General features: G+C 36.4%; 2 protein-coding genes across 8 annotated transcripts in view; both read left to right on the top strand.

Moving 5' to 3' along the window:
* The window catches only part of LOC125258832 (ovoinhibitor-like), a 301,375-nt gene that overhangs the window by 90,603 nt on the left and 196,022 nt on the right, over positions 1 to 14,750 (top strand). The window lies entirely within an intron of this gene.
* On the top strand, positions 6,550 to 7,946 carry LOC125258843 (serine protease inhibitor Kazal-type 2-like). The gene is made up of 6 exons (XM_048176007.1): positions 6,550 to 6,706; positions 7,062 to 7,087; positions 7,170 to 7,279; positions 7,362 to 7,419; positions 7,572 to 7,681; positions 7,767 to 7,946. The coding sequence occupies exons 1-6, from the start codon at positions 6,667 to 6,669 to the stop codon at positions 7,813 to 7,815; spliced, it is 393 nt and encodes a 130-aa protein (XP_048031964.1). The 5' UTR covers positions 6,550 to 6,666; the 3' UTR covers positions 7,816 to 7,946.

Here is a 14,750-nt window from a genome sequence, read left to right as displayed (position 1 = left end):
GTTTTTCCCGACTGCCTGCCTAGATATATGGAAACATTTTACTATAGCCTAATACATTCATTTATTTTGAAGAGTATAAACTATTTTACAGGACCTGTAGCTTATAGCTCGAGAGGGCGAAATATATGATTTATGCAAATTTTATTAGCCTACTCCGTTTTTTTAGTGCTAGTTATTTATTTATTTTATTATTATTATTTTGCATAAACTAGCCTACGAATTATAATGACACGGGATGTAATTTTGTCACAATGGCTATATATTTTACATAGACAAATAGTCATTTGTCTGAACTTATCCAATCAGCGTCATTTGGTTGGACATGGGGTGTAAAAATACTATAGTAATTGATAGTAAATAGTGTTTTTGAACCAGTAAATTGTAGTATACTGTATATTATAGTATTTACAACACTTTGTTAATGAATGCTACAGCATAGGCTGTAGACAGTACTTTAGTTTTTACTACAGTTAACTGCGTGTATTGTAGTATAATATAGTTTAAAGAAAACTTATTGCAGTAACGTAATTTGTTTATATTACTATAGTTGTTATATTACCACAGCAATAGCCTATAGAATTACCACAACAAATTAATTCAAGTATGGTTCAAAAACACTATAGTATTTACTATAAATTACTACGGTATTTTTTCACCTCAAATAGTTTCTTAAGGCTAGATCCTTCTTGTGCTACAAGTCTTGTTTAATAATTGATGCTCTTCAATATGAATAACGCAGAAGAGCAGGCACGCGATCAACAGCCTATTTTATTTAATCTCTCGCATGCCAAATTTCACGTGCATAGTGTAAACCTTCATCATAAAAGCTATATAGTATTATATATATTATATATATAATATTAAAATGACATAACCACTGCACTATATCAACAGACAAGCAGAGAGAATACGTAGGCTAGACAGTGCTTGTGATATAATTAACTTTAATTTTAAGTGTTTGTTTTTTATAGGCTATCAACCACAGAAACACATGACTGCCTCAGCGTATATTGTATAAGTATAAGCTTTATATGCATTAATAAGACTACTGACTTACTGACCTTGTGTAAACTTTAAAAAAAAAAAAATTGTTAACCTGAAATGATGACTCTGAAGACTTTAAACTTTATAATCATTTTATTGACCACAGACACTGTAGCCACAACCTAATGGCAAAACTAAAACAAATCAAGTGACTAACAGATACATCAAACAGAATAGCGAATGTTAGCTAATAATAGTTATCGCTAGAAGTGAGTGGAAGATTGCTTGGAGCTTTTTACAACGAGCTAGCAAGCATATTCACATAAAAGAAACGTTAAACAACCGTTTAACTACATTCATATACAATTATACATATCTCTTATTGTTTTTCACTCGATTTGAGCAAATCAGGTAAAGAGGTTGAAAAACACCTATTCCCGTGTGACAACACCCCAAAGTTGGGAACCGCCCCTTTTTGTTCCGCAGAGACCTCCTTCCCGGATTCAGACGAGGACCGTGACGTCAGCAGCTCTGATTGGCTGAAGGCAGTGAGCAACAAAATCGGATTGGTCACAGACCAAGTTGAAGAGACATTTGAATTCCGATAAGTTTAACCACTCAACATATTTTTTCGCATTACTTGTGCTGCTGGTGTGTTGTTTAATATAGATTTGTGTGTACGATTGTAAAATGATTCTGCCAGTGTAAACTTAATAAACATTTACACATATTTGGAAATTGTATAGACTACACTGCATATACTAAATGGGCTTGTAATGCATTCATACTGAAATAAATAGCACAAGTAATATAATGAATTCCAAGGATGAAGAAGTAAACTACAAATATTGGCTCATTTTGGATTTCATGAGAGATACACATTCCAAAAAAGTTGGGACAGGTAGCAATAAGAGGCCGGAAAAGTTAAATGTACATATAAGGAACAGCTGGTGGACCAATTTGCAACTTATTAGGTCAATTGGCAACATTATTGGGTATAAAAAGAGCCTCTCAGAGTGGCAGTGTCTCTCAGAAGTCAAGATGGGCAGAGGATCACCAATTCCCCCAATGCTGCGGTGAAAAATAATGGAGCCATATCAGAAAGGAGTTTCTCACCCCCATATCATCCAAGATGTCCATGTCTTTCTTCAGTCGAAAAGAAATTAAGGTTTTTGAGGAAAACATTCCAGGATTATTCTCCTTATAGTGACAATGGGCACCCCAAACAGTTGAAGGTCAAACTTAGTTTCACTGCAGCTTCAAAATGTTCTACACGATCCCAGATGAGAAATAAGAATCTTATCTAGTGAAACCACCGCTCATTTTCTGAAAAAATTTGAAAATTATATAAGTTTTAGCCATAAATGCTCATCTTGAACTAGCTCTCTTCTTCTCTATTAGAATTCTGGCAGTGTAGACACTGCTTAGTGTATAATGCATGTAAGCGTTCTGTGTGCATTCTTGGCAACAGAAGTGAGTCATTATTTTATAGAATGTGCAGAAGAAAAAGAGAAGAAGAAAGTAACAGAATTGCTCAGGGCAGCTACTGGTCAGATGAGTCCCCTATGATGAACTACAGTGTCCCTCTTGGTTAAAATCTCTTTCTGGGGGTGTGTGGTGTTGATGGAGCACTCATGAGGGTGGGATGGTGTCCACTTGGTAGCTAGTGCCCTGTGCAGACCACATATTGTGTAAATATGGAACAATGGTCGTGTAATCATTGTGGTATAAAGCTTATACTGAAATGAAAACATGAAATTGCTGCCATTGATCAACAACAAATCCAACATACATGGCCTTTGGTTATTATGGAAGCTTTTTTTCACCACATAAAAGAGCATAAAAGGTAATTGTGACTTTTTATCAAAAATATTTTTTATTTTGCAATTGTGTTTATATCTCACAATTCTGACTTTTTTATTCTCAGAATTGTGAGATATAAACTAGGAATTGATAGAAAACAGTCAGAATTGTGAGATAAAAAGTCACAATTACCTTTTTTTTTCATTTTCTATTTACGGCAGAAATAAGCTTTCATAGGTTCATCATGTGTAAGGGGGAAAACCATAGAGATGCACAATCCAGCACACGTTCTTCCTCCTCTCCTGTCCTCTTCCTCTTCTTCTCACTTGTCCTGATCCAACTTCTCCTCTCCTCCTTCATCTATTCCTCTCCCAGATATTATTTTCTCTCTGCTCCTCTGTGTTGTTCTTCATACACACTGAACAAATCCGATTCAAAGAGTCTTATTTTACTGAGACAGGTGTTACAGTATAGACACCGGAGACAGATGTAGAAGCAGTTTGGGGTTTTATTGAGACAATCAGCAGAGCAACAGGTAAATGCAATGATGGATAAGATGAACTTGGAGATGAAAGAGAGGTAATACTGTCCTTTGTTTATGTTGCAGATGAAGGCGTTGGAGCTGGCAGACGGGAACACTCACACACACACAGGTAGGTAGAGACACGAGGAGACCAGGAGAGTATGGAGACAGGTAAGTATCGTTTTGGGAGTCCTTGAGGTAAGCATACAACTTGTGTATAACGAACGAGACCAGACAATGTGTGTGTGTGAGTGTGGGGCTTAAGTAGTGAGGTGATCATGGTGATAATGAGTTGCAGGTGGTGGTGATCAGTACTCCGGTGATTGGGTGCGTGGGTAAGGGAGTGAGGTGGAACCTGACGTGTCTGTGACAACAGGAATCTGCCAAATATTTAAGTGATCTAATTAAAAATTCTTATCAATTGTTTCAGTATGTGTTTTATATATATTTTCAATACTCTTGTTGCAGAAGTATAGGTTTTATCCTATATTTAATGATTGGAACATTAGGTCTTCATTTCTGACTTGCTGTGTTTAAGCATTTGCAAATAAGATGAGAAAGATCCATGATTTTGGTTCTGCTAAATGTGTTTAGAGTTTTGAAATTGTGACTAAAGATTGGACAAAAGTATGTTAGCAATTGAAAAAAACTGTAAGAAATCTAGATGAATAAAGATGTTCAAATGTTTGTGTGAGTGTATAAGTGTGTCCAAGGCCTAGTTCTTGTTTTGTCTAGGTGTGTCTATGATGTGCAGATAGCATAACGAACATACGTTACACAAGAGAGTCTTACACAAGAATTGACAAAAGTTGAAGAAATATTAACACACAGAAAGCACCACTAAAAACCTCAAGTGTGTTTCATTCGACCGCAAGTGACAGTGATGCGCGGGTTGATCCAAAATGAGCGGTCACCCGCGGTTACGAGTCATCCAAAAATATTTTTAATGATATTCGGGTCGCGGTCGGTCGGGTCGTTTGAAATAAAGATGCCAATTAAACCTTTGTAATTTTCAGTTTTACTTACTAAAGGTTTCAGTTTTACTTTCATGGGTATTTGTGAACATTTATTTATGGATATTGTAGCCTCAGTCTTTGGCTTAGCCTACCTGTTTTTGTTCGACTAAAATGCGCTAATAAATTATTAACATATTCTATCCCTGCATTTTGTGCTTGTGAGAGCTTCAATTGGGCATTCACGTGGCGAAATAGCCTAAGCTTACTAATACAAGTGGGAAATCCTTATTTACCTTTTGAATGTTGAGCGTTATTAACTTTTGAATAAATGCTGACGCGGGACAAAATGACCGATTTCCCAACACGTTGAACTGAGCAATGCCATTGTACCATTTTAATAGGCTACTTTTAAACGCATATTGCTCAGTAATGTCAGTTTTATGTATTTTCTGAGAGGGGGCGGGATTTTTGTTGGGAAAGTCGGGGGAGAGACGCACTTCGATTAGACTGGATAAACACATGCAGCATCTTAATTGTTAAGAAAATGAAACGAAATAAATGAATAAATCAAGCCTTTATTACGTAACACTAGGCTATATCATACAACATTCAGAAAAAGAACATTTTGCGCTCCTAAGGGCTTTCACACTTTTCCAAACGTGGGCCTTCTCTCAGTTGACCTGCTGATGAATTCTTCAAGCAGGGTCGAAACATAAACATCGCATTCATCAATAATATGGATCTAGACAGCTGAAATGGAAAATGATGGGCCGCCTCAAGAACTGCCTGCTCTGGCCGCTGCACCTCTGAGCGCACCACGTCAGGTCCTGAAACATTTCTCTCCTCCACAGGCTGGATTAATGGATATTATTGGCCAGGGAGGCTGACGGGGGGCGCCCCGCACCCCTAGTTCTTACGTCTATGGCCCAATGACGCTACAATGAGCATTTACTACTTTTAAAAAAATGCGGGTCAATATTTTCCTTTTTTTTTGCGGTCCGAGTTGCGGGCGGGTTAGTTGAAAACGTCGGTCGGGTGCGGGTTGTTTATACATTGACCCGCGCATCACTGGTAAGTGCCCTGCGAAGTGGACAGAACAGGGAATACAGGAACATGGATGCATCACTTCACAGGAAGTGGAAAGGAAAGCTTACCCACCAATCATTGCACATCTCTCCAGTACTTGAATTAGTCTGAATATAATAAAGGTGGTGAAAATGACTTGAGGCTCTGGCGTTATTACTGATCTTTATGAATCTCACATGTGGTTTATATGCGGCTGTTTAAAGGGTGGGGAACACTTCATTTTACATTGTGCTTATTACATCCATCCATAAAAATAAAGAAAGAATCCATAAGACTCCCGAGGGCTAATAAAGACCTTTTGAAGCGAAGGGATGTGTTTTTGTAAGAAAAATATCCATATTTAAAACTTTATATATCCCGGCATACACCTACAATGGCTTGAGGGTGAGCAAATCATGGAATAATTTAAATTTTTGGGTGAACTATCCCTTTAAAACTTTTTTCCTCGTCGTGTCTCCTGTTTTTTTGTCACCTTTTTCATCCCTGATGAGTTTGCACCCGTTACTGGAGATGCAGAATGTTTCTAATGATTCAGTCCAATTTGGTGAACTGGTTCGACCGGTTCACTAAAAAAGAACCGGTGTTACGCGATTTTCGGTGTCCGAAGGCGAAGCTTACATGACTATTCTTGAGTTTCCCAGACATGCTCGACTGCACGTGCAACTGAGAATTTGTATCTCAGCACATTAGTGGATTATTCCATAAAGATAGCCAAACTTTTTTTCTTTGATCACGACTGACTTATGCCTAAACTACAGTTGTTTACTTCTCGATAACAGTCTATAATGTTCTCATTATTATGCATGTTTTGTGCAGTCGTCTGTAACTGAATGACAGGCACAGAACAACCTTCAATGAGTTCAGCTCGTTGTTATTCTACTTTGTACCTTGCGATAAATGTGAATATATGTGTCTGTGGACATAATATTTTTGTAAGCTATAGACTACTGGTGTGATGATACATGTGTTAGCTGACCTGTTCTGACTAGATATTAGTCCTCAGACACATTTATACAGGTTTATTTCAGTTGTTACAGGCAGTGATGTACTTGATGATAACAACTAATAAAAGAGTTTTAAAACATCACAAGGTACAAATAAGGAAGAAAACAACGAGCTGAGCTCATTGAAGGTTGTTCTGTTTCGTGCATATCTGGGAAACTCATGAATATTCATGTAAGCAGGAGGTCGTTTTGCTCTGCAGCGAGCACTACTTGAGTTCAGAGGAGGAAACAGTACTGATATAAATAGGCGGATCATTTTATCACTGATCATATTGTCAGTTTTAGTGAGTTCACTCTCAAGTCTGGAACAATGTTTGCACGTGGAGTCATCGTCCTTCTCTGTGTCCTAGGTGAGTAATAACATGATTTCATTCACTAAAACTGATATTAGGATCATTTGTCACATGAGAACCTGCGATATACACTGATACTGATAGTTTTGCTTCATAATGAAGAGTTTCATTTGTTCAATAAAGTCTTAATTCACTTTTGCTAAAGTAGGACAAATGAAAAATGTGTAAGATTTAAGTCACATTCAGACATTTTTAAGTTTGATTTAAGGGATGGTTCACTAAAAAATGACTGAAATATTGTTTTTGTCCAACAAAACAACATTGCCTTGTATTGTATGGGCAAAACAAGTTATTTCCTCTTGCCATATCATGATAAACTTTAATCCTTGTTTTTCCTTCTTGACACAAACAGTGGCCGTATCTGATGCAGCGAGAAAGGTGAGTAAATAAAGACTGTAGAATTACTTCCCTCCATGTTCAAATAACTCAATGTTGTTTTTTTGTTTTTTTATGTGACCAGCCTAACTGTGAGCCTAACCCGTCTAAAATATGCACAAAGATCTATAAACCCAAGTGTGGATCTGATGGAAAAACATACAACAATGAATGCGAACTGTGTGTTGCCATCGAGTGAGTTAAAATCAAAGTACTGCAGGTTTAAAATCAGTTTAGAGTCTTTCAAACTTCACTTTAATCTCTCTCTTTTTTTTAGGGAATCAGGAACTGAAATCCTTATTATGAAGGAAGGCAGATGCGATGATGATCAACAGGTGTGACACAGGAATGGCAGCATAATTCAGCTTGACAGACCTTTAGTCAGCATTATTGTGTCTCATTCATTATAACCTGAATGTGTAACGGCAGTAGAATTACTTCCCTCCATGTTCAAATAACTCAATGTTGTTGTTTTTTATGTGACCAGCCTTACTGCGAGCCTAACCCATCTGGAGGGTGCCCAGACATCTATTCACCTGTGTGTGGATCTGATGGAAAAACATACGGCAATGAATGCGAACTGTGTTTTGCCATCGAGTGAGTATAAATCAAAGTACTGCAGGTTTAAAATCAGTTTAGATTCACTTTCAAACTTCACTTTAATCTCTCTCTTTTTTTTTAGGAAATCAGGAACTGAAATCTTTAAGGTGAAGCAAGGCAGATGTGCTTAAGATGTGCAGGAGTGACACAGGAATGGCAGCATAATTCAGCTTGACAGACCTTTACTCAGCATTATTGTGTCTCATTCATTATAACCTGAATGTGTAACGGTTTAATCCTTAAATAAATGCTGCATATTGAAGCTGTTCTGTTTTCTCCCTTGAATCTTGGAAAGATGAGATAAAATAGGTGAAGATTTACTTTGAAGGATTCACACGGATCATATCTAGAGAGCAGAATATCATTAAGGGTGTGTGAGCTTTTGACACCCTGTTAGATTCATTTTCAGGTAGACTCAAAGTCATCAGTTGGAAACGGGCGCTGATGGAGAATGATCAAGCAGATATAAAGACAGTGTAGTACTATAAGATTCTCAGGTTTATTAATGAAGAAGGGTCGTATTTAAAGCAGAATCATCACCGATGTCCAGGCCGTCCAATCACAGTGCTCAAAGATCAACCCCTACCATATATGGCATATTAAGAAATATAGATGAATAAAGATGTTCAAATGTTTGTGTGAGTGTATAAGTGTGTCCAAGGCCTAGTTCTTGTTTTGTCTAGGTGTGTCTATGATGTGCAGATAGCATAACGAACATACGTTACACAAGAGAGTCTTACACAAGAATAGTCAAAAGTTGAAGAAATATTAACACACAGAAAGCACCACTAAAAACCTCAAGTGTGTTCCATTCGACCGTAAGTGCCCTGCGAAGTGGACAGAACAGGGAATACAGGAACATGGATGCATCACTTCACAGGAAGTGGAAAGGAAAGCTTGCCCACCAATCATTGCACATCTCTACGAAGTACATGTATAGGGTCAGTTTACCCAAAAATTATATTTCTGTCATTAATTACTCACCCTCATGTCGTTCCACATCTGTAAGACCTTAGTTTATCTTCAGAACACAAATTAAGATATTTTTGATGAAATCCGATGGCTCAGTGAGGCCTGCATTGACAGCAACATAATTAACACTTCCAGTGTCCAGAAAGCTACTAAAGACATACTTAAAACAGGTCGTGTGACTACAGTAGTTAAACTTTAATATTTTGAAGTGACACATTTTTGTGCACAGAAAATAACGAAACAACGACATTATTCAACAATATCTAGTGATGGCCATAGTGAAAAAAAAGTATACTAAGTATACTTGCAGCAAGACTAATTATTAGTATATTTCAAGTGTGTTAATGATTAGTTCATTTAAAGTGTGCTATTTTGAAACAACTAATTTTGTACTAAGTATATTTAAGTTGAAATTAAGTAGTATTAAAATACAACTTTAAGTATATTTAGTATACTTATGTGTGCTAAATTGGAACAACTTCAAGTATACTTAGTACACTTTAAGTATATGTCTGTGTAGGGACTAATTACATGCTTGATTAGTGATATTAAAGTGTACTTAATTTGTGTTATAAGTATACTTTATTTGTGTTAAAAGTATATTTTTTGTTATAATATACGTTGTATTAAAAGTATACTTTATTTCTGTTATAAGTATACTTTTATTTGTGTTATAAGTATACTTTATTTCTTTTATGAGTACACTTTGTGTTATATGTACACTTTATTTGTGATTTAAGTACATTACAAAATAATTACCAGTGTCTTCAGAAAACACAAGCAATATACACTGAATATATTATTTTACAGGTAATAGTATATACTGTATGCTCAGTACCTTTGGCTTATTCCAAATATTAAACATTACACACTTTGCAGTCAATAACTATACACTTTGTTATTACTTCTACTTTGTATAATATAGTCAACATTTGAAGCGGATCAAAACCTTTAATCAGATTAGCCGGTTGTCGTCGCCATCACGGTCAGTCTGCGATGTCACTTGATTGAACTGGCCAGAATCCCCAAGATTGAGCGATGTATTGCGCTTTCAGTGTTTTATTAAATAAATTATACATTGCGACATTATGCTTCACCTGAGTGACTGAGCGAGGGGATTCAGACGACGACCGTGACGTCAGCAGCTTTTCAGACTTTCCAATAAATGTGCAATAAATTAATGTTTGCGAATTTTAAGCAGCGACATGATATCGACAACCAACGATTGTCAACTTACAACATTTTTCACAGTCGATCAAAATAGGCAAGTATTGTTTTAATGGCATATTTACTTTTGAATGTCCACTGAATGTCCAATGTAGTGTGATTAACAAGACTATTGAATACGGATGTCCGAATGTGCGAATATAAAACCAACTTTACCGAAGTAAACACTTTATGAATTAATATCGTAATACGGGCCGATTTGACCAATCATATGAATGTTTTGGTGCTGCACACAAACATGTGCCATAAACCACCACACACAAACTCAAAAAGGAGATATCAGTTCAGTTCAGTTCACTTTATTAGCCATTTGCAGTATGAAACCACATTGGAAAAGATGTGCAAGAAGCTCTGAGTACAATGTACAATGTCAAACACTCAAAAAAACAAAAAAACATAACATAAAACAGATAAGCAGATGCCACATAAAAACTCAAAAGTAAAATGCTATACAATAGAATCCACACATAAATATAAAGTGCCAAATTTAAAGTGCTTTGTTTAAAATGATTACAGCTTGGGGAAAGAAACTGTTTAAATGGCGATCAGTAGAACATTTTACCGAGCGATACCTTCTCCCTGAGGGAAGCATCTCAAAGAAGGCCCCTGCAGGATGGCCTGAGGCATCATTAATGAGTTTTAAAGCTCGATTCAAAAGTCTAGCTTTATATATAACCTCCAAGAATGGCAAAGTACAGCCAATGGTCCTACTGGCTGAGCGAACCACTTTGTTCAAAGCCTTCTTCTCTTTCAGGGTGAGATTACCATACCACAAAGTAATACAACTAGTTAAAACACTCTCAATTACACAATAATAAAAATTCAAAAGAATCTTAGTATTTTGAGTAAACTCTCGAAGCCTGCGTAAAAAGAAGAGGCGCTGTCTCGCTTTCTTAGCAATGCTAGTCGTATTAGAGCTCCAGTTCAAATCATGAGAAAGAGTCACACCCAAAAATTTACATTTCTCAACAATCTGCACATCAGAATCATAGATAGTAATAGGCAACTGATTCCTGTTGTGACAAAAATCAATAACAAGTTCACATGTTTTTGAAGTGTTCAGAAGCAAGTTATTTTTTTTACTCCATTGAGCAACATTCTCCACCTCCTCACGATACTGAGATTCATCGTTTGAACTAATCAGCCCAATGATAGTTGTATCATCGGCATATTTGATTATCACATTATTATCATAGGATGCTACAAGGTCATGAGTATACAATGTGAACAATAGGGGGCTCAAAATACACCCCTGTGGTGAACCAGTACTAACATACAACTCATCTGAAATACAGCCATTAATTTTGACCCTTTGTGGTCGACAAGTGAGGAAGTTTAAAATCCATTTACAAATGGCATCATCGAGTCCAAGACATTTCAATTTGTGAAAGAGCTTTGTTGGGACCATTGAGTTAAAAGCTGAACTATAGTCTATAAATAGCATTCTAGCATATGATTTTTGTGCATCAAGATGCTTATAGACAGAGTTCAGAGCAAAGGAAATGGCGTCCTCCACACTTCTGTTTTTCCTATATGCAAATTGTAGTGTGTCCACAGACATAGGGATTTGATCTCTAACAAAGTTCAACACCAACCGCTCAAAGGTTTGATATATCAAGCCGAAATATCGCTCTCCGTTTGTTAAAGAAAATAAAGTTTGTTAACTGGTAGACTACAACTCACCTCCCAATAGCAGCACTTTTCTCCGGTTCTTTCAGGATCGCGTAGGCCATTAGATTAGCCGGTTGTCGTCGCCATCACGGTCAGTCTGTGATGTCACTTGATAGAATCCCCAAGATTGAGCGATGTATTGCGCTTTCAGTGTTTTATTAAATAAATTATACATTGCGACATTATACTTCACCTGAGTGACTGAGCGAGGGGATTCAGACGACGACCGTGACGTCAGCAGCTCTGATTGGCTGAAGGCAGTGAGCAACAAAATCTGATTGGTCACAGACCAAGTTGAAGAGACATTTGAATTCCGACAAGTTTAACCACTCGACATATTTTTTCGCATTACTTGTGCTGCTGGTGTGTTGTTTAATATAGATTTGTGTGTACGATTGTAAAATGATTCTGCCAGTGTAAACTTAATAAACATTTACACTTATTTGGAAATTGTATAGACTACACTGCATATACTAAATGGGCTTGTAATGCATTCATACTGAAATAAATAGCACAAGTAATATAATGAATTCCAAGGATGAAGAAGTAAACTTAAAAAATATACTCAAATATAACATTAGATACACTACAACTTCAGAATATTAAATAATGTATTTTTTAAATATACTTTCAGTGCATTGTTACAATGATCATTTTCAGCGCACTGTTAAAATATACCTCAAATATATTTTTATAAAGTGCAAATAAATACACTTTTAAAAAATAAACTGAACCTACACTTCAAGTATATTTTTCTAAAAATATATTTTTTAGAAAATATACTAAAGTACAATTATTTTAAAGTGTGTTAAAAGTTGCATTGTGAAAATATGATACTAATATGCTTTTTATATATTTAATAGTACATTTTTGTTAGTATATTTACAGTGTACTATAGAAAAAGGGAATATATTTAAAATACAATAAAGTATACTTTTTTTCACTAGGGTATGTAACAAACTGCAGTGAATTATAAACAATAGACAGTATTATTCTTGTTTTGTTAAGAAATTTTACAAAAGAAAACATTGTATAATGATACCTGTTAGTGTTTTTATGTCAGTATTTTATGACTGACAAAGTGTGTTTGCTGGGTGAAAACCTTTGCTAGTGTTCTGGATGAATGAGTTGATTTAAGACATGAATTAAGTGTTTTGGTAGATTTAGTGCAGTTTGAATGTGAAATGAACTGCTGTGCCAAGATGAAAGTTGGTTAGGAGAACTGTGTGAAGAGTTTTGAAAAAGTGGCCTAAGTATTGAGAAATGTGTCCTAATGATTGTAAAAAAACTGTAATAAAAAAGCATAAAAGGTAATTGTGACTTTTTTTTTATCAAAGATATTTTTTATTTTGCAATTGTGAGTTTATATCTCTCCATTCTGATTTTTTTTATTCTCAGAATTGTGAGATATAAACTAGGAACTTATAGAAAAAAAGTCAGAATTGTGAGATAAAAAGTCACAATTACCTTCTTTTTCATTTTCTATTTACGGCAGAAATAAGCTTTCATAGGTTCATCATGTGTAAGGGGGAAAACCATAGAGATGCACAATCCAGCACACGTTCTTCCTCCTCTCCTGTCCTCTTCCTCTTCTTCTCACTTGTCCTGATCCAACTTCTCCTCTCCTCCTTCATCTATTCCTCTCCCTCACCCAGATATTATTTTCTCTCTGCTCCTCTGTGTTGTTCTTCATACACACTGAACAAATCCGATTCATAGAGTCTTATTTTACTGAGACTGGAATCTGACGAATATTTAAGTGATCTAATTAAAAATGCTTATCAATTGTTTCAGTATGTGTTTTATATATATTTTCAATACTCTTGTTGCAGAAGTATAGGTTTTATCCTCTATTTAATGATTGGAACATTAGGTCTTCATTTCTGACTTGCTGTGTTTAAGCGTTTGCAAATAAGATGAGAAAGATCCATGATTTTGGTATGAGGTAAGTTTATATGAAAAGAAAATGTAAGCATTTTAGAAACGTGTTAATTAACTGCATTTTGTGTGAAAACGACATGAATTGTGTTAATAGTATGGCCACAACAGACGGATGTTCAGCTAAATGTGTTTAGAGTTTTGAAATTGTGACTAAAGATTGGACAAAAGTATGTTAGCAATTGAAAAAACTGTAAGAAATATAGATGAATAAAGATGTTCAAATGTTTGTGTGAGTGTAAAAGTGTGTCCAAGGCCTAGTTCTTGTTTTGTCTAGGTGTGTCTATGATGTGCAGATAGCATAACGAACATACGTTACACAAGAGAGTCTTACACAAGAATTGACAAAAGTTGAAGAAATATTAACACACAGAAAGCACCACTAAAAACCTCAAGTGTGTTTCATTCGACCGCAAGTGCCAGTGATGCGCGGGTTGATCCAAAATGAGCGGTCACCCGCGGTTACGAGTCATCCAAAAATATTTTTGAACTGAGCAATGCCATTGTACCATTTTAATAGGCTACTTTTAAACGCATATAGCTCAGTAATGTCAGTTTTATGTATTTTCTGAGAGGGGGCGGAATTTTAGTTGGGAAAGTCGGGGGAGAGACGTACACTTCGATTAGACTGGATAAACACATGCAGCATCTTAATTGTTAAGAAAATGAAACGAAATAAATGAATAAATCAAGCCTTTATTACATAACACTAGGCTATAGGCCTACAACATTCAGAAAAAGAACAGTTTGCGCTCCTAAGGGCTTTCACACTTTTCCAAACGTGGGCCTTCTCTCAGTTGACCTGCTGATGAATTCTTCAAGCAGGGTCGAAACATAAACATCGCATTCATGAATAATATGGATCTAGACAGCTGAAATGGAAAATGATGGGCCGCCTCAAGAACTGCCTGCTCTCGCCGCTGCACCTCTGAGCGCACCACGTCAGGTCCTGAAACATTTCTCTCCTCCACAGGCTGGATTAATGGATATTATTGGCCAGGGAGGCTGATGGGGGGCGCCCCGGACCCCTAGTTCTTACGTCTATGGCCCAATGACGCTACAATGAGCATTTACTACTTTTAAAAAAATGCGGGTCAGGAAGCGGGTCGGGTACAATATTTTCCTTTTTTTTGCGGTCCGAGTTGCGGGCGGGTTAGTTGAAAACGTCGGTCGGGTGCGGGTTGTTTATACATTGACCCGCGCATCACTGGTAAGTGCCCTGCAAAGTGGACAGAACAGGGAATACAGGAACATGGAT

Source organism: Megalobrama amblycephala, linkage group LG23 (assembly GCF_018812025.1).
Source record: "Megalobrama amblycephala isolate DHTTF-2021 linkage group LG23, ASM1881202v1, whole genome shotgun sequence".
NCBI classification, from domain to species: Eukaryota; Metazoa; Chordata; class Actinopteri; order Cypriniformes; family Xenocyprididae; genus Megalobrama; species Megalobrama amblycephala.
The sequence above is the reverse complement of the archived record's forward strand: the minus strand, read 5'-3'. Positions and strand labels throughout refer to the sequence as shown.